The sequence below is a fragment of the Oncorhynchus keta genome, chromosome 35, assembly GCF_023373465.1.
Source record: "Oncorhynchus keta strain PuntledgeMale-10-30-2019 chromosome 35, Oket_V2, whole genome shotgun sequence".
Taxonomy (NCBI): domain Eukaryota; kingdom Metazoa; phylum Chordata; class Actinopteri; order Salmoniformes; family Salmonidae; genus Oncorhynchus; species Oncorhynchus keta.
Window position 1 is genome coordinate 79,607,224 of NC_068455.1, and position 22,677 is coordinate 79,629,900.

At 45.8% G+C, this 22,677-nt stretch overlaps 1 protein-coding gene and 1 long non-coding RNA gene across 2 annotated transcripts; both read left to right on the plus strand.

Moving 5' to 3' along the window:
- The first annotated feature begins 9,597 nt into the window (after positions 1 to 9,597).
- Positions 9,598 to 15,009, plus strand: LOC127916323 (zinc finger protein 638-like). Its single transcript, XM_052497971.1, has 3 exons — positions 9,598 to 14,239; positions 14,516 to 14,554; positions 14,961 to 15,009. The coding sequence occupies exon 1, from the start codon at positions 11,116 to 11,118 to the stop codon at positions 12,925 to 12,927; it is 1,812 nt and encodes a 603-aa protein (XP_052353931.1). The 5' UTR covers positions 9,598 to 11,115; the 3' UTR covers positions 12,928 to 14,239; positions 14,516 to 14,554; positions 14,961 to 15,009.
- Positions 15,010 to 17,617: 2,608 nt separating this feature from the next.
- Positions 17,618 to 19,571, plus strand: LOC127916325 (uncharacterized). The gene is made up of 3 exons (XR_008094365.1): positions 17,618 to 18,493; positions 18,875 to 18,988; positions 19,369 to 19,571. It is a non-coding gene; the product is annotated as an uncharacterized LOC127916325 (long non-coding RNA).
- Positions 19,572 to 22,677: the final 3,106 nt, after the last annotated feature.

Here is a 22,677-nt window from a genome sequence, read left to right on the forward strand (position 1 = left end):
GGACTAGTAACCGAAAGGTGGCAAGTTCAAATCCCTGACCTGCCAAGGTACAAATCTGTCGTTCTGCCCCTGAACAAGGCAGTTAACCCACTCTTCATACACCATCATTGTAACTGAGAATTAGTTCTTAACTGACGTGCCTATAAACATTAAATAAATAAATAAATGATAAACTTGGTAAATTATTCTGTGAATTTGGTGTTGATGTTGGGCTTGGGTTCCCCCACCTGGCGAAAAATAGTTACTACAAGTTCCTCCAATCAACGACTCTGTTTTCAGTGGGTCTATGACGTTGTTCGGATGAGATAGGCGAATGCGCATGCGCAAAACCTTGAGCGTCCTGTGGAGCGGCTTGGAGAGAAAGACAAGTACGAGATTTCTCCATAGAAAATAACCGAAAATAATAGAAGGTATGTAACAAAAACCCTATTTCACAAGACAGAAGAGATGAGTTGTTGTTCGTATGTGATTTAAAACGGACAATACCGCTGGCTGGAAGTAGAAACTCGGGTTTGTGTCCTCTGTCGCATGCGGCGCTTAATGCAACACGATACAGGAAATACCAAATGGAGGGCTGATGTTTTTATGAAAGTCTAAGACGCGAAAGGCAGCTGTGATCAATCACGTCTTAGGGTGACCACATTTTAAATGCCCAAATACGGGACATTCGTCGGACAGTGTAGCCTAGATACAGATATTTCGTGTGCAGTATCCCCCCCAAAAACACAGCCCCCCAAAAAAAAATACAGCCCCCAATAAAATACAGCCCCCCTCCCCCCAAAATACAGCACATACAGATATTTCACCGGATATAATGTGAAGTTTTATAAATCAAATCAAATGTATTTGTCACATACACATGGTTAGCAGATGTTAATGCAAGTGTAGCGAAATGCTTGTGCTTCTAGTTCCGACAATGCAGTAATAACCAACAAGTAATCTAGCTAACAATTCCAAAACTACTGTCTTATACACAGTGTAAGGGGATAAAGAATATGCACATAAAGATATATGAATGAGTGATGGTACAGAGCGGCATAGGCAAGATACAGTAGATGGTATCGAGTACAGTATATACATATGAGATGAGTATGTAAACAAAGTGACATAGTTAAAGTGGCTAGTGATACATGTATTACATAAAGATGCAGTAGATGATATAGAGTACAGTATATACGTATACATATGAGATTAATGATGTAGGGTATGTAAACATTATATTAGGTAGCATTGTTGAAAGTGGCGAGTGATATATTTTACATAATTTCCCATCAATTCCCATTATTAAAGTGGCTGGAGTTGAGTCAGTGTGTGGGCAGCAGCCACTCAATGTTAGTGGTGGCTGTTTAACAGTCTGATGGCCTTGAGATAGAAGCAGTTTTTCAGTCTCTCGTTCCCAGCTTTGATGCACCTGTACTGACCTCGCCTTCTGGATGATAGCGGGGTGAACAGGCAGTGGCTCGGGTGGTTGATGTCCTTGATGATCTTTATGGCCTTCCTGTGACATCGGGTGGTGTAGGTGTCCTGGAGGGCAGGTAGTTTGCCCCCGGTGATGCATTGTGCAGACCTCACTACTCTCTGGAGAGCCTTACGGTTGTGGGCGGAGCAGTTGCCGTACCAGGTGGTGATACAGCCCGCCAGGATGCTCTCGGTTGTGCATCTGTAGAAGTTTGTGAATGCTTTTGGTGACAAGCCGAATTTCTTCAGCCTCCTGAGGTTGATGAGGCGCTGCTGCGCCTTCTTCACGATGCTGTCTGTGTGGGTGGACCAATTCAGTTTGTCTGTGATGTGTACACCGAGGAACTTAAAACTTACTACCCTCTCCACTACTGTTCCATCGATGTGGATAGGGGGGTGCTCCCTCTGCTGTTTCCTGAAGTCCACAATCGTCTCCTTAGTTTTGTTGACGTTGAGTGTGAGGTTATTTTCCTGACACCACACTCCGTGGGCCCTCACCTCCTCCCTGTAGGCCGTCTCGTCGTTGTTGGTAATCAAGCCTACCACTGTTGTGTCGTCCGCAAACTTGATGATTGAGTTGGAGGCTTGCGTGGCCACGCAGTCGTGGTTGAACAGGGAGTACAGGAGAGGGCTCAGAACGCACCCTTGTGGGGCCCCAGTGTTGAGGATCAGCGGGGTGGAGATGTTGTTGCCTTCCCTCACCACCTGGGGGCGGCCCGTCAGTAAGTCCAGTACCCAGTTGCACAGGGCGGGGTCGAGACCCAGGGTCTCGAGCTTGATGACGAGCTTGGAGGGTACTATGGTGTTAAATGCCGAGCTGTAGTCGATGAACAGCATTCTAACATAGGTATTCCTCTTGTCCAGATGGGTTAGGGCAGTGTGGTTGAGATTGCATCGTCTGTGGACCTATTTGGGCGGTAAGCAAATTGGAGTGGGTCTAGGGTGTCAGGTAGGGTGGAGGTGATATGGTCCTTGACTAGTCTCTCAAAGCACTTCATGATGACGGAAGTGAGTGCTCGTCGTTTAGCTCAGTTACCTTAGCTTTCTTGGGAACAGGAACAATGGTGGCCCTCTTGAAGCATGTGAGAATAGCAGACTGGGATAGGGATTGATTGAATATGTCCGTAAACACACCAGCCAGCTGGTCTGCGCATGCTCGGATGTTCCGTAGGACAGTGTAGCCTAGATACAGATGTATATATATTTTGTGTGCAGCACCCCTCCCCCTCCAAAACACAGCCCCTGCTCATGGTGTAATTCAAGGGAAAGAGGTGAAGCGAGATGTTTCTCCACAGATAGAAGAACGAGACAGATATTTCACCGGATGTAATGTGAAGTTGTATAAATGTGAAGCTTCCGCTTGGCGTTTTTTCACTCTTACCAAATATGGTAGTGAGAGGAAGCCCAGTGACCCCGCAGTGGGAGAAGAAGGAACCAGGTGGATTTGGGCCGAAGGAACCAGATGGATTTGGGCCGATATTCTGCACATTTTGGCATCGATGAAACATTTAATCTCAACACAGTTTTCTGTTACGAACAGACTACGTTTTGTAGACGTTTAAAAAAAAAAAACTTTTGTTTGATTGTTTGAGTGTTTTGAGTTATTGCACCTCAGAGTAGGCGTTCCCTAACGGGGAATGAGCTGGAATGAGCCAATAGGATCTTGAGCTTGTTCTGCCCACAATGACTAATTTGTTTCCATTTGAAACGAAAGGCAGTGGGAAATCAGGATTCAATTTGGATCTGTAATGTTGAAATGTTACTCATTTTAGCATTATGTGATCTTCCAAGACATTTATTCAGCTTTGATCTAACTTTATGGGACTCCCAATCACAACAATGTTGTGATTACAGCCCAGGATTCGAACCAGGGTCTGTAGTGACTCCTCTAGCACTGAGACGCAGTGCCTTAGACAGCTGCACGTCTCGGGATCCCAGTGATCACCCTTATCACAGCCTAACCAAAAACCAATCTTCCCGTTTTCTGTGAAATCTGTATGATTTTTTAACATGCATTACAAAACGTCCTTCTGGATGGGGGACTGGCTGTTGTGTGCACATGATTGTTTGGCTAGCAATGCTAGCGAGCTAATAGTTTACAGCCTGTAAAGTGTGGGACTAGCCACTACATTTCTGTTAGCTAGCTAATAGTTTGCAGCCTGTAAAGTGTGGGACTAGCTACTACATTTCTGTTAGCTAGCTAATAGTTTGCAGCCTGTAAAGTGTGGCACTAGCTACTACATTTCTGTTAGCTAGCTAATATTTTGCAGTCTGTAAAGTGTGGCACTAGCTACTACATTTCTGTTAGCTAGCTACTATATTGTGGCCTGTAAAGTGTGGCACTAGCTACTACATTTCTGTTAGCTAGCTAATATTTTACAGCCTGTAAAGTGTGGGACAAGCTACTACATTTCTGTTAGCTAGCTAATAGTTTACAGCCTGTAAAGTGTGGGACTAGCCACTACATTTCTGTTAGCTAGCTAATAGTTTACAGCCTGTAAAGTGTGGGACTAGCCACTACATTTCTGTTAGCTAGCTAATAGTTTACAGCCTGTAAAGTGTGGGACTAGCCACTACATTTCTGTTAGCTAGCTAATAGTTCACAGCCTGTAAAGTGTGGGACTAGCCACTACATTTCGGTTAGCTAGCTAATAGTTTACAGCCTGTAAAGTGTGGGACTAGCCACTACATTTCTGTTAGCTAGCTAATAGTTTACAGCCTGTAAAGTGTGGGACTAGCCACTACATTTCGGTTAGCTAGCTAATAGTTTACAGCCTGTAAAGTGTGGGACTAGCCACTACATTTCGGTTAGCTAGCTAATAGTTTACAGCCTGTAAAGTGTGGGACTAGCCACTACATTTCTGTTAGCTAGCTAATAGTTTACAGCCTGTAAAGTGTGGGACTAGCCACTACATTTCGGTTAGCTAGCTAATAGTTTACAGCCTGTAAAGTGTGGGACTAGCCACTACATTTCTGTTAGCTAGCTAATAGTTTACAGCCTGTAAAGTGTGGGACTAGCCACTACATTTCTGTTAGCTAGCTAATAGTTTACAGCCTGTAAAGTGTGGGACTAGCCACTACATTTCTGTTAGCTAGCTAATAGTTTACAGCCTTTAAAGTGTGGGACTAGCCACTACATTTCTGTTAGCTAGCTAATAGTTTACAGCCTGTAAAGTGTGGGACTAGCCACTACATTTCTGTTAGCTAGCTAATAGTTTGCATATGTCAGAGTTTTCTAATTATTTGTGAATTTGTATTGATATCCTCTAAGTAGTGAGTTGTAACACGAGCTAATCAGCCATCTGGTTCGGTGGCTAGCTCCTTGCACCTTGTGGTGTGCACATGACCAATGAATGAGCAGATGCTGTTTAGGTCAAACGAGGACACTGCTCAGGCTAGCCTGGAACATCGGGCATAAATGAGCGTTTTGCATCAGGAAAGTTACCTCACACGACCTCTACAAGCCATGAATCAGAATGAAATGTACTTTACCGGTTGTCTGTGCCGTTGGTCCCTTTTTTGCAGGTAGGAATGAGACCGTGTACCCACATGATATCCATAATTGCATCAACCTTTTCAAAGTGCTGTTCAGTGTGTTCATATTTCATATCACCCGAAGCACCGCAGCAGTTCCACGTAAAGGCGTGCACGAGAAGCATGCATACTAGCCGAGCTGGTGCACGTGGTTCTGCCGCGGTGTTTCGGGTGATTGAAATATGAACCCACTAACCAGCACTTTATTTATCTTTTATTTCACCTTTATTTAACCAGGTAGGCTAGTTGAGAACAAGTTCTCATTTACAACTGCGACCTGGCCAAGATAAAGCATAGCAGTGTGAATAGACAACACAGAGTTACACATGGAGTAAACAATTAACAAGTCAATAACACAGTAGAAAAAAAAGAGAGTCTATATACATTGTGTGCAAAATGCATAAGGAGGTAGGCGAATAATTACAATTTTGCAGATTAACACTGGATTGATAAATGATCAGATGGTCATGTACAGGTAGAGATACTGGTGTGCAAAAGAGCAGAAAAGTAAATAAATAAAAACAGTATGGGGATGAGGTAGGTAAAATTGGGTGGGCTATTTACCGATAGACTATGTACAGCTGCAGCGATCGGTTAGCTGCTCAGATAGCAGATGTTTGAAGTTGGTGAGGGAGATAAAAGTCTCCAACTTCAGCGATTTTTGCAATTTGTTCCAGTCACAGGCAGCAGAGAACTGGAACGAAAGGCGGCCAAATGAGGTGTTGTCATTAGGGATGATCAGTGAGATACACCTGCTGGAGCGCGTGCTACGGATGGGTGTTGCCATCGTGACCAGTGAACTGAGATAAGGCGGAGCTTTACCTAGCATGGACTTGTAGATGACCTGGAGCCAGTGGGTCTGGCGACGAATATGTAGCGAGGGCCAGCCGACTCGCTCATACAGGTCACAGTGGTGATCGGTAGGATAATTAGTTTTACTAGGGTAAGTTTGGCGGCGTGAGTGAAGGAGGCTTTATTGCGGAATAGAAAGCCGACTCTAGATTTGATTTTAGATTGGAGATGTTTGATATGAGTCTGGAAGGAGAGTTTACAGCCTAGCCAGACACCTAGGTACTTATAGATGTTCACATATTCTAGGTCGGAACCATCCAGGGTGGTGATGCTAGTCGGGCGTGCGGGTGCAGGCAGCGAACGGTTGAAAAGCATGCATTTGGTTTTACTAGCGTTTAGGAGCAGTTGGAGGCCACGGAAGGAGTTGTGTGGCATTGAAGCTCGTTTGGAGGTTAGATAGCACAGTGTCCAAGGATGGGCCGGAAGTATACAGAATGGTGTCGTCTGCGTAGAGGTGGATCAGGGAATCGCCCGCAGCAAGAGCAACATCATTGATATATATATATACGAGATACGAGAATTGAACGCTGTGGCACCCCCATAGAGACTGCCAGAGGACTGGACAGCATGCCCTCCGATTTCACACACTGAACTCTGTCTGCAAAGTAGTTGGTGAACCAGGCAAGGCAGTCGTCAGAAAAACCGAGGCTATTGAGTCTGCCGATAAGAATGTGGTGATTGACAGAGTCAAAACCCTTGGCCAGGTCGATGAAGACGGCTGCACAGTACTGTCTTTTATCGATGGCGGTTATGATATCGTTTAGTACCTTGAGTGTGGCTGAGGTGTGACCGGCTCGGAAACCAGATTGCACAGCGGCGAAGGTACGATGAGATTCGAGATGGTCAGTGATCTGTTTGTTGACTTGGCTTTCGAAGACCTTAGATCGGCAGGGCAGGATGGATATAGGTCTGTAACCGTTTGGGTCCAGGGTGTTTCCCCCTTTGAAGAGGGGGATGACTGCGGCAGCTTTCCAATCCTTGGGGATCTCAGACGATATGAAAGAGAGGTTGAACAGGCTGGTAATAGGGGGTTGCGACAATGGCGGCGGATAGTTTCAGAAATAGAGGGTCCAGATTGTCAAGCCCAGCTGATTTGTACGGGTCCAGGTTTTGCAGCTCTTTCAGAACATCTGCTATCTGGATTTGGGTAAAGGAGAACCTGGAGAGGCTTGGGCGAGTAGGTGCGGGGGGGCGGAGCTGTTGGCCGAGGTTGGAGTAGCCAGGCGGAAGGCATGGCCAGCCATTGAGAAATGCTTGTTGCAGTTTTCGATAATCATTTATAGGTGGTGACCGTGTTACCTTGCCTCAGTGCAGTGGGCAGCTGGGAGGAGGTGCTCTTGTTGTCCATGGACTTTACAGTGTCCCAGAACTTTTTGGAGTTAATTTCTGCCTGAAGAAGCTGGCCTTTGCTTTCCCGACTGACTGCGTGTATTGGTTCCTGACTTCCCTGAACAGTTGCATATCGCGGGGACTATTCGATGCTATTGCAATCCGCCACAGGATGTTTTTGTGCTGGTCGAGGGCAGTCAGGTCTGGAGTGAACCAAGGGCTATATCTGTTCTTAGATCTGCATTTTTTGAACGGAGCATGCTTATCTAAAATGGTGAGGAAGTCACTTTTAAAGAATGACCAGGCATCCTCAACTGACTGGATGAGGTCAATATCCTTCCAGGATACCCGTGCCTGGTCGATTAGAAAGGCCTGCTCGCAGAAGTGTTTTAGGGAGCGTTTGACAGTGATGAGGGGTGGTCGTTTGACCGCGGACCCGTAGCGGATACAGGCAATGAGGCAGTGATCGCTGAGATCCTGGTTGAAGACAGCGCAGGTGTATTTGGAGGGCCAGTTGGTCAGGATGACGTCTATGAGGGTGCCCTTGTTTACAGATTTAGGGTTGTACCTGGTGGGTTCCTTGATGATTTGTGTGAGATTGAGGGCATCTAGCTTAGATTGTAGGACTGCCGGGGTGTTAAGCATATCCCAGTTTAGGTCACCTAACAGAACAAACTCTGAAGCTAGATGGGGGGCGATCAATTCACAAATGGTGTCCAGGGCACAGCTGGGAGCTGAGGGGGGTCGGTACCAGGCGGCAACAGTGAGAGACTTATTTCTGGAGAGAGTAATTTTTTAAATTAGTAGTTCGAACTGTTTGGGTATGGTTTGCTCTTATGGTTTACCCAGCTATTATCAATTTGAAAAGGTTGATGCAATTATGGATTTCCTGTATCATCGTCTTGAAAACTTGACATTCCTACCTGCAAAAAAAATAAATGTCAATCAACCGCGTGGACAACCGGTTCAGCAAGTTCCAACATTCTGCCGTGTAGAAGTCGCATGAGGAAACTTTCCTGATCCAAATGACAATTTGTTCCCGACGTAGAGAATTGAAATGAAATTCAATGTGAGGTTTCCGGGCCAGGCGGCGCATGCTGGCCGAGTCTTTACCCGGATACTGCAACCGGGGCGGCAGGGTAGCCTAGTGGTTAGAGCGTAGAGGTGGTAGGTAGCCTAGTGGTTAGAGCGTAGAGGCGGCAGGTAGCCTAGTGGTTAGAGCGTAGAGGCGGCAGGTAGCCTAGTGGTTAGAGTGTAGAGGCGGCAGGTAGCCTAGTGGTTAGAGCGTAGAGGCGGCAGGTAGCCTAGTGGTTAGAGCGTAGAGGCGGCAGGTAGCCTAGTGGTTAGAGCGTAGAGGCGGCAGGTAGCCTAGTGGTTAGAGCGTAGAGGCGGCAGGTAGCCTAGTGGTTAGAGCGTAGAGGCGGCAGGTAGCCTAGTGGTTAGAGTGTAGAGGCGGCAGGTAGCCTAGTGGTTAGAGCGTAGAGGCGGCAGGTAGCCTAGTGGTTAGAGCGTAGAGGCGGCAGGTAGCCTAGTGGTTAGAGCGTAGAGGCGGCAGGTAGCCTAGTGGTTAGAGCGTAGAGGCGGCAGGTAGCCTAGTGGTTAGAGCGTAGAGGCGGCAGGTAGCCTAGTGGTTAGAGCGTTGGACTAGTAACTGAAATGGTTGCATGTTCAAATCCCCAAGCTGACAAGGTACAAATATGTCGTTCTGCCCCTAAACAGGCAGTTAACCCACTGTTCCTAGGCTGCAATTGAAAATAAGAATTTGTTCTTAGCTGACCTGCCTGGTTAAATAAAGGTCAAATAAAAAAATTCTATAAAAATACAAATCTGTCACCTGGACGACCAAGTCCAAACACTGTTTTTTCCTCCTAAGAACATTTATCAACTCTTTTAGCTCCACGTTTGTTTGTTGTTTTGCCTTTTTATATTTAGTAAACAATTCAATGTTCGTCCCCGTGGTAACATGGCGCTATTCCCGTCCCGTGGTAACATGGCGTTATTCCCGTCCCCGTGGTAACATGGTGTTATTCCCGTCCCCGTGGTAACATGGCGTTAGTCCCCGTGGTAACATGGTGTTAGTCCCCGTCCCGTGGTAACATGGCGTTAGTCCCCGTGGTAACATGGCGTTAGTCCCCGTCCCCGTGGTAACATGGCGTTAGTCCCCGTGGTGACATGGCGTTAGTCCCCGTCCCCGTGGTAACATGTCGTTAGTCCCCGTCCCCGTGGTAACATGGCGTTAGTCCCCGTCCCCGTGGTAACCTCGCAGACAATCCATTTAGACCAGGTGTTTGAAATGTTTGCTCTTACCCAGCTATTAAAAGGTGGCTATTTAAGAGATCTATTTAAGAGATCTATTTAAGAGATCTATTTAAGAGATCTATCTGCGTTTCGTTGGAAGTTTGACGGAATGTGTTTTCCAACATTTTAATATAGAAGTTGTTGGTTTCATTGCTTAATGGTGATGATGATGGCGATAATAATAAAATGTTTGCTGCTGAAATATTTAGGTTTTCCATCAGGTCTTATAGGCCTTGTTCCATTCGAGATCACTGCAACATTATAGAATAATGTATTGACATTAACTGCAACATTTTTTTTTTTTTTTTTACATTGTTATGCCAGTTTTGGACTTGTTTTTGGTCAAATGCAGTAGTTTGGGGCACGTGGTCAGCTCTGTTATCAGTTGATCTCTCTGTGTTTAATCACATGTGAAAACTCTACAGCCTTCCTATCAGTATAGAAAATCCTGATGCAAAGATACATGAACATAGATACTACACAGTAGTAAACTGTTTGAAATCCAGGCTCGGGTACGGGTACCTACTTTCGGGTACTGTCTCTGGTGGTGATGGGTTCCCTTCTCTCAAAACTGGTTTTTATGAAGCAGGTTTTGAAGTTCAGCTTTCATGTCTCAACGCTTTGCCACCATGACGTTAACCACTTTGAAAATAAACACGCTGTTAAGAATATTATCTCGTCAATATTATCGGAAAGTGTATTAGTGTATTAGTTAGAGACATGAATTGGTTTAGTTGACTCTCAAGGTGCAGTGTTGTGTTTGGTTATACGACTTTCAGATCGTTGTCTTGGGAACGAACCCTGACACCGTTTATTGATTTATGCATCCACGAAACCTTTCACATTTTGATTCCGTCTTCATTCGATAATCAATAGCTTCCACTTAACCCTACTAAATCTGATCTTTAGCTAAACTAGTAAGCCCCGTTTCATTACTGAATAAACTATTTCCCTTGGCAGTCTATTATCTTAAAAGTATGACTAAACCTTTTGTATAAAAAAAAGCTGCTTGCAATCTTGCAAATTTCACTAAAGCAGTGCATGGAGTTTGTAAAATAATGTTGTATGTTTTTCACGATGACTACTTCTCCCCCTCCTGTCTGTTCCCTGTTTGCTTGCTGTTTTTCTTTCCTCCAGTGAAGATGCAGGAACTGTCTTCTTCTGCTCTGACCTCACCAACAGAACCCTGATGATGTTCTAGAAGCTGTTCTAGAACAGTTTGACACACAACTGATGTGAAAAGTGTTTCAGTGTGGAATAGACTGGAAACTGACCAAACCGATCAATCGCAGAAATCCAGTCTGCTTTCCAGTTTGATTACTACTGTCCATAGACCTGTCCCAGGGCGAGCCAGAGAGAAGACCAACCAGTAACCCTCCTGTGTGTTTCTCCTCTCCAACTCTTTCAGCTTTGCGTTGCTATTGGATCGTTGCGCTGCTCCCCTTTCCAGCCCGCTGAATCCGATTGGAGGGCTGGGAGTTGGGATCCCGCCCCTGCAGCTCCTCTTAGGCCACGCCTCCCTGCAGCTGGCCCAGCTCGTTACCGCTGCAACCTCCACTTCTGCCGCCAACCCCCCCCACCACCCTCCACTCACCTCCTCTCGCCCCCATCAACCTCCTCACAGCAGCAGCTACCGTCAATAACATGTCCCGTCCCCTATATAACCCCTTAGGGGATCAGTACTCTTCACAGGCCCAGAGATCTGCCGCCCAGATGGGGCAGTACGGACTCACACAATCCCAGGCCGGAAGGGACCCTTTGGGGGCCTCCCGCCTTGGTCTGGGGTCTGGTGGTGGTGGTGGTGGTTCCTCCGGCCAGGGAGGCATGATGTCCTCGATGGTGGCCCAGCAGAGGGGGTATGACCCGGGGCAGAGATCGACCGGGATGACCCCGGAGATGGAGACCTCCATAGACCACCACATCCGCGGGGCCAGAGAGGAGGTGAGGCTGCTCAGCCAGTTGATGCAGCAGAATAAGAACCAGCAGGTCTCACTGGACGCCCAAGACCTTTGCCTAAGTCGCGACCCCATGGACGAGCTCTCGTCTGGGGGAGGGCTGGGAGGTTACACCCCTGGCCGGACCTCCAGCGACCAGCAAAGTTCCATGGACCCCTGGTCTGGCTTCCTGACCCAGTCTGCTTCCTCCAAACTCTTCTCCTCCACCCTTCCTCAGTACCAAAGCCAAACCTCTGGGTTTGGAGGTGCGGGAGTGCTGGGGTCCACCTCAAGAGGTTCCGAGGCTCCCATGAGCGCCTCGTCCGCAGCCTCTCGTCCAGCCCGGTACACGTCCAAGTCCGCCAGCAGCATCCTGGCGAGTTTCGGCTTGTCCAACGAAGACCTGGAGCTCCTCAGCCACTACCCAGACGATCATCTGACCCCAGACAACCTGCCCTTCATCCTCAGAGACATCCGCATCCGTAAGGCCAATAGAACTATGGATGTGGACCCTCGGCCCAAGGTAGGCGGTGGACCTGGCCCAGGGTCCGACCACGGTGGTGGAGGACAGAGCAAAGTGATCGATTACGAACATTCTCGTGGTACTAAATATGACAGTTATGATGATGGCGATAATAGCCAACCCGATAATTACAGCTCGCGCAATCCGCTCCCGAAAGAGAAGCCAAAATATGACATGGTCAGAGACTCGCTGAGCGGGTACGCCGGCCATTCCATGACCTCCGACCTTTCCAAGCAGCGTACTCAACAGCAGCACATCCACAGACCTGCGGTCCAGAGCCCCATCCCCATGACAGACACAGGCTCTCGCATCGGCCTTCCTCTGCCTTCCAGCCAACCCCAGCAGACCCTCAAACCCCACGGCTCATCCTCTAAAACAACATCTAAGCCCATGACCATCCCTGTCCGCAGCGGAGACCAAGGACTCAACCGACTCCTGGCGTCCCAGAATCAAGGCAACGCTCGGGGCCACGCTCAGCCCCGGTCCGGCCTGGTGGTTCATGGTGGTGGAGGTGGAGCTGGGGTCGGAATTCCAGGACTCGGGGTTGGAGGTGTCCCGGTCGGGGTTCCTCCTTCCACGACACCCCCCATTTGGCCTTCCATATTCCCCATCATGAACCCGTCAATCCCACCTCCTGGTCATGTCCCGGTGACTTTTCCTCTGCCCCGGATTGGTCCTATGCCTTCCATGCACCAGCAGATGAACCTACCTCCCCCGATGATGATGATGACGAAGAGGTTACCGACCCCAACCATGATGAGCGATTACTCCGCAGCTTCTCCCAGATTCTTTCCTCATACCTGTTCTCTCTGTAACATAGAATGTGCCCATCTAAAGGTGAGTTTTTTTTGCCATTCCTGTCTTTACCTGGATTCTAAATACTGTTTGAGATTGTTATACTTTGAGCACTGGTTGGTTTTTCTTTCCTCGAAGGCCAAAATACAATTTTTATTTTTATGTTTTGACCTGGTATCCCATGTCTGTTTCAGTCCCGGATAATAGACCAGGTGTTTTAGCCCTCCAGAAACGCCTCCAGCTGTTTCCGTTTCAGGGGTTCAATCAAGTACATATAAAGTATTTGAAATCTCAAATAGTATTTGAACCCAGTTCTGAACCTCTCCAGACTGATTGTGTGCCTTTTTAAAAGAAATATATATATATATATTGTTGAACCTCATGTTGTAACTCAAGACTTTTGCTTCTTGTTGAATCCATTTTTGTGCGATTTTGTCATGTATTTCACAGACGTTCTAAAATGGATGACATTTTTTAAATAAAACAGAAAAGCTTTTTTTTTTTGTATAAAAAAATGTTTTCTCCTCGGGGAATATGAAGACATCGAATCCTGGACTGAATTCAACATTATTCTATTGTCGTTATTGAAAATTGTCATGAGATATTTAAAAAAAAATTAGATGTTTTTTAATTGTAATTTTTTAAACCTCCTTGAAATATTGTAATTTTATTTGAGTGTAAAGATTAAATTAAGACATTCCGTTATAAAATTCAGTTTTATTTGTGACTTTTGATGACCGTGATTTGCCATGAGGAAGACGAGTGCTCGAAGACGATACAACCAACGACAAGATGAGAAGCTGCCAGAGAACAACCATCAATCAACCAACCAACCAATCAAATGTATTTTTAAAGCCCTTCATTAATCTGCTGATGTCACAGTGCTGTCCAGAAACCAGGAAGTTTAGGCTCCATCTCTTAGACATCGACCGTTGTGAATTAATGGACTATTTAATCTTAATGTTTTTTTTAACTCAAACCCTGATATCATTGTTTTATACTCTTGTGTTTAAACCAGTGACACAACACACTACTTACTGCCTTTTAATTTTCTTTAAATATACAATTGATTTAGTCACTTTGGGAAGTACAGTGTTTTTTTTGGGGAAGAAGATGGCTGCTGAGAGGATCCGTTCCAGAGAAGAACCCCGGAAGATTCCAGATGCTGCCATTTTTTTTTTCTTCTCCAGCATCAGACTTTTGTCGTTAATCTTTTTCTTGGTAGAACAGAGAGCCTATATTTACCATGTTATTTTTTCCCCCAACATTGTATAAATCAACTCCTGCTATGAAAGCAGAAGGAAATTGGACTCTGTTGAGAAAAAAACGAACAAATGTATTGAAAGTGCTTGATTTAGAGGAGTTTGGGGGTTATTGGTGATGTTGAGAGGTGAGGAGGAGGATGATGATGAAGACCCAGACTGATTGTCTCTGTTTGCTGTTTTGATTAACAGAACTGGATCGAGCATCAAAACACCGGTCTCCACGTTGAGAATTGCCGTCTACTCGGGAAATCGTGAGTCTTCTTCTTCTTCTCTCTCGTTTATATATCACTTCTCTCTTTTCTCAGCCCCCCAATCCCTTGTATCCTCCCCCCTCATCTCCTCCTCAAAAGACCCACTGGAGGAAAAAGTCTTGAGTGGGGCGTTGATATCTTGTCCAATACAGTTGAGAATAATGAGCGGAGATTTGGATGCGAGGAAAATCGCGGAAATAGGAATTGAAATCTACGTCCACTGATGACCACACGTTGTAGCTTGTGCCAGTCACCTGATCCATTTCCTCCTTCCAGGTATCCCGACTGGAAGGTGGAAACTGTCTCTGTTTCACGGTGAGTCCCAGACCTGTACTGTGCTCTATAATAGAAGGTCATTAAATGTCCCTTCGATTTAGGTCACTGCTGACTGAATGGTTTAGCAAGTTGAGTCTTGGCGTCTGTTGGAAGTATATAAACACTCCTCTTTTCATCCTTTACGTTACCAACCAGAATAACTTCATCAGCCTGACCACCTCTTCCTTCTCTCACCCTCCTCCTCTCCCCTTTCCTCTCTCTCTCGCTCTCTCCTTTCCTCTCTCTCCTTTCCTCCCTCTCTCTCTCCTTTCCTCTCTCCCCTTTCCTCTCTCTCTCTTTCTCTCCCCTTTCCTCCCCCTCTCTCTCCTTTCCTCCCCCTCCTTTCCTCCCCCTCTCTCTCCTTTCCTCCCCCTCTTTCTCCCCTTTCCTCCCCTGCTCCGAGTAGAAATGAAAGCATCCAGTTGTCCTCCAGGCGCCGTCGGAGAACACGCTCCGCCTCCCGTTCTTCATCCTGGTCTCGCTCTCCTTCTCCTCCTCCTCGCCCCTTCTCCTACCACACCCCTTCCTCCTCTACTCGCCGACCTCGATCCAGGGAACGATCCCGCGAACGTCGACACAACACCACCACCCGGCGTTCCCGGTCTCCGGGTTCACTTCGGGGCAGGGAGAGAGAACGTGACCCTCCGGCCTCGTCGTCTTCCCAACGGGATCAGGAACGTCGACCTCAGACAGCCTCTTCATCCCGGAGGTAAGACTTTTAAATGAGTTAATATGTATGAATATTCCTCTCTTAAATGAGTTAATATGTATGAATATTCCTCTCTTAAATGAGTTAATATGTATGAATATTCCTCTCTTTAAATGAGTTAATATGTATGAATATTCCTCTCTTTAATGAGTTAACATGTATGAATATTCCTCTCTTTAATGAGTTAATATGTATGAATATTCCTCTCTTAAATGAGTTAATATGTATGAATATTCCTCTCTTTAAATGAGTTAATATGTATGAATATTCCTCTCTTAAATGAGTTAATATGTATGAATATTCCTCTCTTAAATGAGTTAATATGTATGAATATTCCTCTCTTTAAAATGAGTTAATATGTATGAATATTCCTCTCTTTAATGAGTTAATATGTATGAATATTCCTCTCTTTAATGAGTTAATATGTATGAATATTCCTCTCTTTAAATGAGTTAATATGTATGAATATTCCTCTCTTTAATGAGTTAATATGTATGAATATTCCTCTCTTTAAAGAGTTAATATGTATGAATATTCCTCTCTTTAACCTCTTACGTCGACCCGGCACGCTTGCGTCCCATTTAGACATCTGGAAATGCAAATGCGCTACGCTAAATGCTAATAGCACTCATTAAAACTCAAACGTTCATTAAAACACACATGCAGGGTACTGAATTAAAGCTACACTCGTTGTGAATCCAGCCAACAAGTCAGATTTTTAAAATGCTTTTCGACGAAAGCATGAGAAGCTATTACCTGATAGCATGCAACACCCCGAAATACCTGAAGGCGACCCAAACAAAATAATTAGCGTAGCCGGCGCTACACAAAACGCAGAAATAAAATATAAAACATTCATTACCTTTGACGATCTTCTTTGTTGGCACTCCTAGATGTCCCATAGACACTATTGGGTCTTTTTATCGATTAAATCGGTCCATATATAGCCTAGATATCGATTTATGAAGACTGTGTGTGTCATTTTTTAAAATTAAAAAAGTCGACGATAAACTTTCACAAAACACTTCGAAATACTTTTGTAATGCAACTTTAGGTATTAGTAAACGTTAATAATCTATCAAAATGATCACGGGGCGAAGTCTATTCAATAGCTTCATGTCTTGAAATCATGTTCAGAAATGTCCCATCCAAAACATCCTGTCGGAGACCGGAAGTAATGGACTCTCTCTTACTCGTTTGACCAAGAAACAAAGCCAAGCCAAATGACAAGACTGGCGACATCGTGTGGAAGCTGTAGGAATTGCAATCTCAGCCATTTTTAATTTGGATTCCCATCAACAATACATGCAAGTGGCGCAGTGATACTTTTTCCAGTTTTCAGTGATCAGATTTTCATGCGCTTTTCGATGAAACACACGTTCTGTTATAGTCACAGCCGTGATTTAACCAGTTTTAGAAACGTCAGAGTGTTTTCTATCCACACATACTAATCATATGCATATACTATATTCCTGGCATGAGTAGCAGGGCGCTGAAATGTTGCGCGATTATTAACAGAATGTTCGAAAAAGTAGGGGGTAGGAGTAAGAGGTTAATGAGTTAATATGTATGAATATTCATCTCTTTAATGAGTTAATATGTATGAATATTCCTCTCTTTAATGAGTTAATATGTATGAATATTCATCTCTTTAATGAGTTAATATGTATGAATATTCCTCTCTTTAATGAGTTAATATGTATGAATATTCCTCTCTTTAATGAGTTAATATGTATGAATATTCCTCTCTTTAATGAGTTAATATGTATGAATATTCCTCTCTTTAATGAGTTAATATGTATTAATATTCCTCTTTTAATATTGTTAATATGTTAATGAGTTAATAATCCTATTCCTTCAACCAGGTCGCGCTCGAGGAGCTATGAGCGGGAGAGAGCGAGGGACCGTCGGGAGACAACGAGGAGGAGGAGCCTGCCGAAGTCAAACAGTGCTGAGAGACTGGCCAAGAAACTACTGGAGTCATCTGGTGAGACACACACACACACACACACACACACACACACACACACACACACACACACACACACACACACACACACACACACACACACACACACACACACACACACACACACTGGAGTCATCTGGTGAGACACACATACACACACACACACACTGGAGTCATCTGGTGAGACACACACACACACACACTGGAGTCATCTGGTGAGACACACACACACACACACTGGAGTCATCTGGTGAGACACACACACACACACACTGGAGTCATCTGGTGAGACACACACACACCAGTGCACGGTTCTGTCTGGTGTCTGACCTGCCTATACTGATAGATAGACCTAGTGTACGGTTCTGTCTGTCTGGTGGCTGAATACAACAGGTGTAGTAGACCTTACAGTGAAATGCTGAATACAACAGGTGTAGTAGACCTCACAGTGAAATACTGAATACAACAGGTGTAGTAGACCTTACAGTGAAATGCTGAATACAACAGGTGTAGTAGACCTTACAGTGAAATGCTGAATACAACAGGTGTAGTAGACCACACAGTGAAATACTGAATACAACAGGTGTAGTAGACCTCACAGTGAAATGCTGAATACAACAGGTGTAGTAGACCTTACAGTGAAATGCTGAATACAACAGGTGTAGTAGACCTTACAGTGAAATGCTGAATACAACAGGTGTAGTAGACCTTACAGTGAAATGCTGAATACAACAGGTGTAGTTAGACCTCACAGTGAAATGCTGAATACAACAGGTGTAGTAGACCTCACAGTGAAATGCTGAATACAACAGGTGTAGTAGACCTCACAGTGAAATGCTGAATACAACAGGTGTAGTAGACCTTACAGTGAAATGCTGAATACAACAGGTGTAGTAGACCTCACAGTGAAATACTGAATACAACAGGTGTAGTAGACCTTACAGTGAAATGCTGAATACAACAGGTGTAGTAGACCTCACAGTGAAATGCTGAATACAACAGGTGTAGTAGACCACACAGTGAAATACTGAATACAACAGGTGTAGTAGACCTCACAGTGAAATGCTGAATACAACAGGTGTAGTAGACCTTACAGTGAAATACAACAGGTGTAGTAGACCTTACAGTGAAATGCTGAATACAACAGGTGTAGTAGACCTTACAGTGAAATGCTGAATACAACAGGTGTAGTAGACCTTACAGTGAAATGCTGAATACAACAGGTGTAGTAGACCTCACAGTGAAATGCTGAATACAACAGGTGTAGTAGACCTCACAGTGAAATGCTGAATACAACAGGTGTAGTAGACCTTACAGTGAAATGCTGAATACAACAGGTGTAGTAGACCTTACAGTGAAATGCTGAATACAACAGGCGTAGTAGACCTTACAGTGAAATGCTGAATACAACAGGTGTAGTAGACCTCACAGTGAAATGCTGAATACAACAGGTGTAGTAGACCTCACAGTGAAATGCTGAATACAACAGGTGTAGTAGAGCTCACAGTGAAATGCTGAATACAACAGGTGTAGTTAGACCTCACAGTGAAATGCTGAATACAACAGGTGTAGTAGACCTTACAGTGAAATGCTGAATACAACAGGTGTAGTAGACCATACAGTGAAATGCTGAATACAACAGGTGTAGTAGACCTCACAGTGAAATGCTGAATACAACAGGTGTAGTAGACCTAACAGTGAAATGCTGAATACAACAGGTGTAGTAGACCTCACAGTGAAATGCTGAATACAACAGGTGTAGTATACCTCACAGTGAAATGCTGAATACAACAGGTGTAGTAGACCTCACAGTGAAATGCTGAATACAACAGGTGTAGTAGACCTTACAGTGAAATGCTGAATACAACAGGTGTAGTAGACATTACAGTGAAATGCTGAATACAACAGGTGTAGTAGACCTTACAGTGAAATGCTGAATACAACAGGTGTAGTAGACCTTACAGTGAAATGCTGAATACAACAGGTGTAGTAGACATTACAGTGAAATGCTGAATACAACAGGTGTGGTAGACCTTACAGTGAAATGCTGAATACAACAGGTGTAGTAGACCATACAGTGAAATGCTGAATACAACAGGTGTGGTAGACCTTACAGTGAAATGCTGAATACAACAGGTGTAGTAGACCTTACAGTGAAATGCTGAATACAACAGGTGTAGTAGACCTTACAGTGAAATGCTGAATACAACAGGTGTAGTAGACCTCACAGTGAAATGCTGAATACAACAGGTGGAGTAGACCTAACAGTGAAATGCTGAATACAACAGGTGTAGTAGACCTCACAGTGAAATGCTGAATACAACAGGTGTAGTAGACCTTACTGGCCTTTCTCTGTAACCCATGTCTCCCCCTCCCCTTCCAGCTGGCCTCTCTCTGTAACCCATGTCTCCCCTTCCAGCTGGCCTCTCTGTTACCCATGTCTCCCCTTCCAGCTGGCTTCTCTCTCTGTAACCCATGTCTCCCCTTCCAGCTGGCCTCTCTCTATAACCCATGTCTCCCCTTCCAGCTGGCCTCTCTCTAACCCATGTCTCCCCTTCCAGCTGGCCTCTCTCTATAACCCATGTCTCCCCTTCCAGCTGGCCTCTCTGTAACCCATGTCTCCCCTTCCAGCTGGCCTCTCTGTAACCCATGTCTCCCCTTCCAGCTGGCCTCTCTCTATAACCCATGTCTCCCCTTCCAGCTGGCCTCTCTCTGTAACCCATGTCTCCCCATCCAGCTGGCCTTTCTCTATAACCCATGTCTCCCCTTCCAGCTGGCGTCTCTGTAACCCATGTCTCCCCTTCCAGCTGGCGTCTCTGTAACCCATGTCTCCCCTTCCAGCTGGCCTCTCTCTGTTACCCCTGTCTCCCCCTCCCCTTCCAGCTGGCGTCTCTGTAACCCATGTCTCCCCTTCCAGCTGGCCTCTCTCTGTTACCCATGTCTCCCCCTCCCCTTCTAGCTGGCGTCTCTGTAACCCATGTCTCCCCTTCCAGCTGGCCTCTCTCTATAACCCATGTCTCCCCTTCCAGCTGGCCTCTCTCTGTAACCCATGTCTCCCCTTCCAGCTGGCCTCTCTATAACCCATGTCTCCCCTTCCAGCTGGCCTCTCTCTATAACCCATGTCTCCCCTTCCAGCTGGCCTCTCTCTATAACCCATGTCTCCCCTTCCAGCTGGCCTCTCTCTATAACCCATGTCTCCCCTTCCAGCTGGCCTCTCTGTAACCCATGTCTCCCCTTCCAGCTGGCCTCTCTCTATAACCCATGTCTCCCCTTCCAGCTGGCCTCTCTATAACCCATGTCTCCCCTTCCAGCTGGCCTCTCTATAACCCATGTCTCCCCTCCCCTTCCAGCTGGCCTCTCTCTGTTACCCATGTCTCCCCTCCCCTTCCAGCTGGCGTCTCTGTAACCCATGTCTCCCCTTCCAGCTGGCCTCTCTCTGTTACCCATGTCTCCCCCTCCCCTTCCAGCTGGCCTCTCTCTATAACCCATGTCTCCCCCTCCAGCTGGCCTCTCTCTATAACCCATGTCTCCCCCTCCCCTTCCAGCTGGCCTCTCTCTGTAACCCATGTCTCCCCTTCCAGCTGGCCTCTCTCTGTAACCCATGTCTCCCCTTCCAGCTGGCCTCTCTATAACCCATGTCTCCCCTTCCAGCTGGCCTCTCTATAACCGATGTCTCCCCTTCCAGCTGGCCTCTCTGTAACCCATGTCTCCCCTTCCAGCTGGCATCTCTATAACCCATGTCTCCCCTTCCAGCTGGCCTCTCTATAACCGATGTCTCCCCTTCCAGCTGGCCTCTCTGTAACCCATGTCTCCCCTTCCAGCTGGCCTCTCTCTGTAACCCATGTCTCCCCTTCCAGCTGGCCTCTCTATAACCCATGTCTCCCCTTCCAGCTGGCCTCTCTGTAACCCATGTCTCCCCTTCCAGCTGGCCTCTCTCTATAACCCATGTCTCCCCTTCCAGCTGGCCTCTCTATAACCCATGTCTCCCCTTCCAGCTGGCCTCTCTCTGTAACCCATGTCTCCCCTTCCAGCTGGCCTCTCTCTGACGGAGAACACCAGTCTAGAAGTTATGATGCAGTCCCTCGCCCCCGCGCTCCTGGCAGAGCTCGCCAAGAAGAAGGGAGCCGCCGCCTCCTCCTCTTCCTCCTCGAAGGGAGGTGCCTCTGGAAGGTCATCAACCAGGAAATCGTCCTCTCCCTCCAAGTCATCCAGCTCCACTTCTACCAAGGTGTGTATTTTGTCTTCCAGACGTTTAAATGAAACTGTTAAAACCTCTCGAAGCTAGGGGGCACTATTTTTATGTTTGGAAAAATAACGTTCCCAAAGTAAACTGCCTATTTCTCAGGACCAGATGTAATAGTAATATTATATTATATTAATATTTTTCTAGTAATATTATTTGACTGTTGCGCTCAGCTATTCAGCGGTTGCTGACGAAAATGATCCCGCGACAGGGTTGGGTAGCGTCAAGAAGTTAAGAACACTGGCAGGGACAGTAGAGAGCTGATGATAATCTGCTACGTTCGCTCCCCCAAACCATAGAATGACCAGTATTGTCTTCCCTCCCCCAAACCATAGAATGACCAGTATTGTCTTCCCCAAACCATAGAATGACCAGTATTGTCTTCCCTTCCCCAAACCATAGAATGACCAGTATTGTCTTCCCTCCCCCAAACCATAGAATGACCAGTATTGTCTTCCCCAAACCATAGAATGACCAGTATTGTCTTCCCTCCCCCAAACCATAGAATGACCAGTATTGTCTTCCCCAAACCATAGAATGACCAGTATTGTCTTCCCCAAACCATAGAATGACCATTATTGTCTTCCCTCCCCCAAACCATAGAATGACCAGTATTGTCTTCCCTCCCCCAAACCATAGAATGACCAGTATTGTCTTCCCCAAACCATAGAATGACCAGTATTGTCTTCCCTAAACCATAGAATGACCAGTATTGTCTTCCCTAAACCATAGAATGACCAGTATTGTCTTCCCCAAACCATAGAATGACCAGTATTGTCTTCCCTCCCCTAAACCATAGAATGACCAGTATTGTCTTCCCTCCCCCAAACCATAGAATGACCAGTATTGTCTTCCCCAAACCATAGAATGACCAGTATTGTCTTCCCCAAACCATAGAATGACCAGTATTGTCTTCCCCAAACCATAGAATGACCAGTGTTGTCTTCCCTCCCCTCCCCTAAACCATAGAATGACCAGTATTGTCTTCCCCAAACCATAGAATGACCAGTATTGTCTTCCCTCCCCTCCCCTAAACCATAGAATGACCAGTATTGTCTTCCCCAAACCATAGAATGACCAGTATTGTCTTCCCCAAACCATAGAATGACCAGTATTGTCTTCCCCAAACCATAGAATGACCAGTATTGTCTTCCCTCCCCCAAACCATAGAATGACCAGTATTGTCTTCCCCAAACCATAGA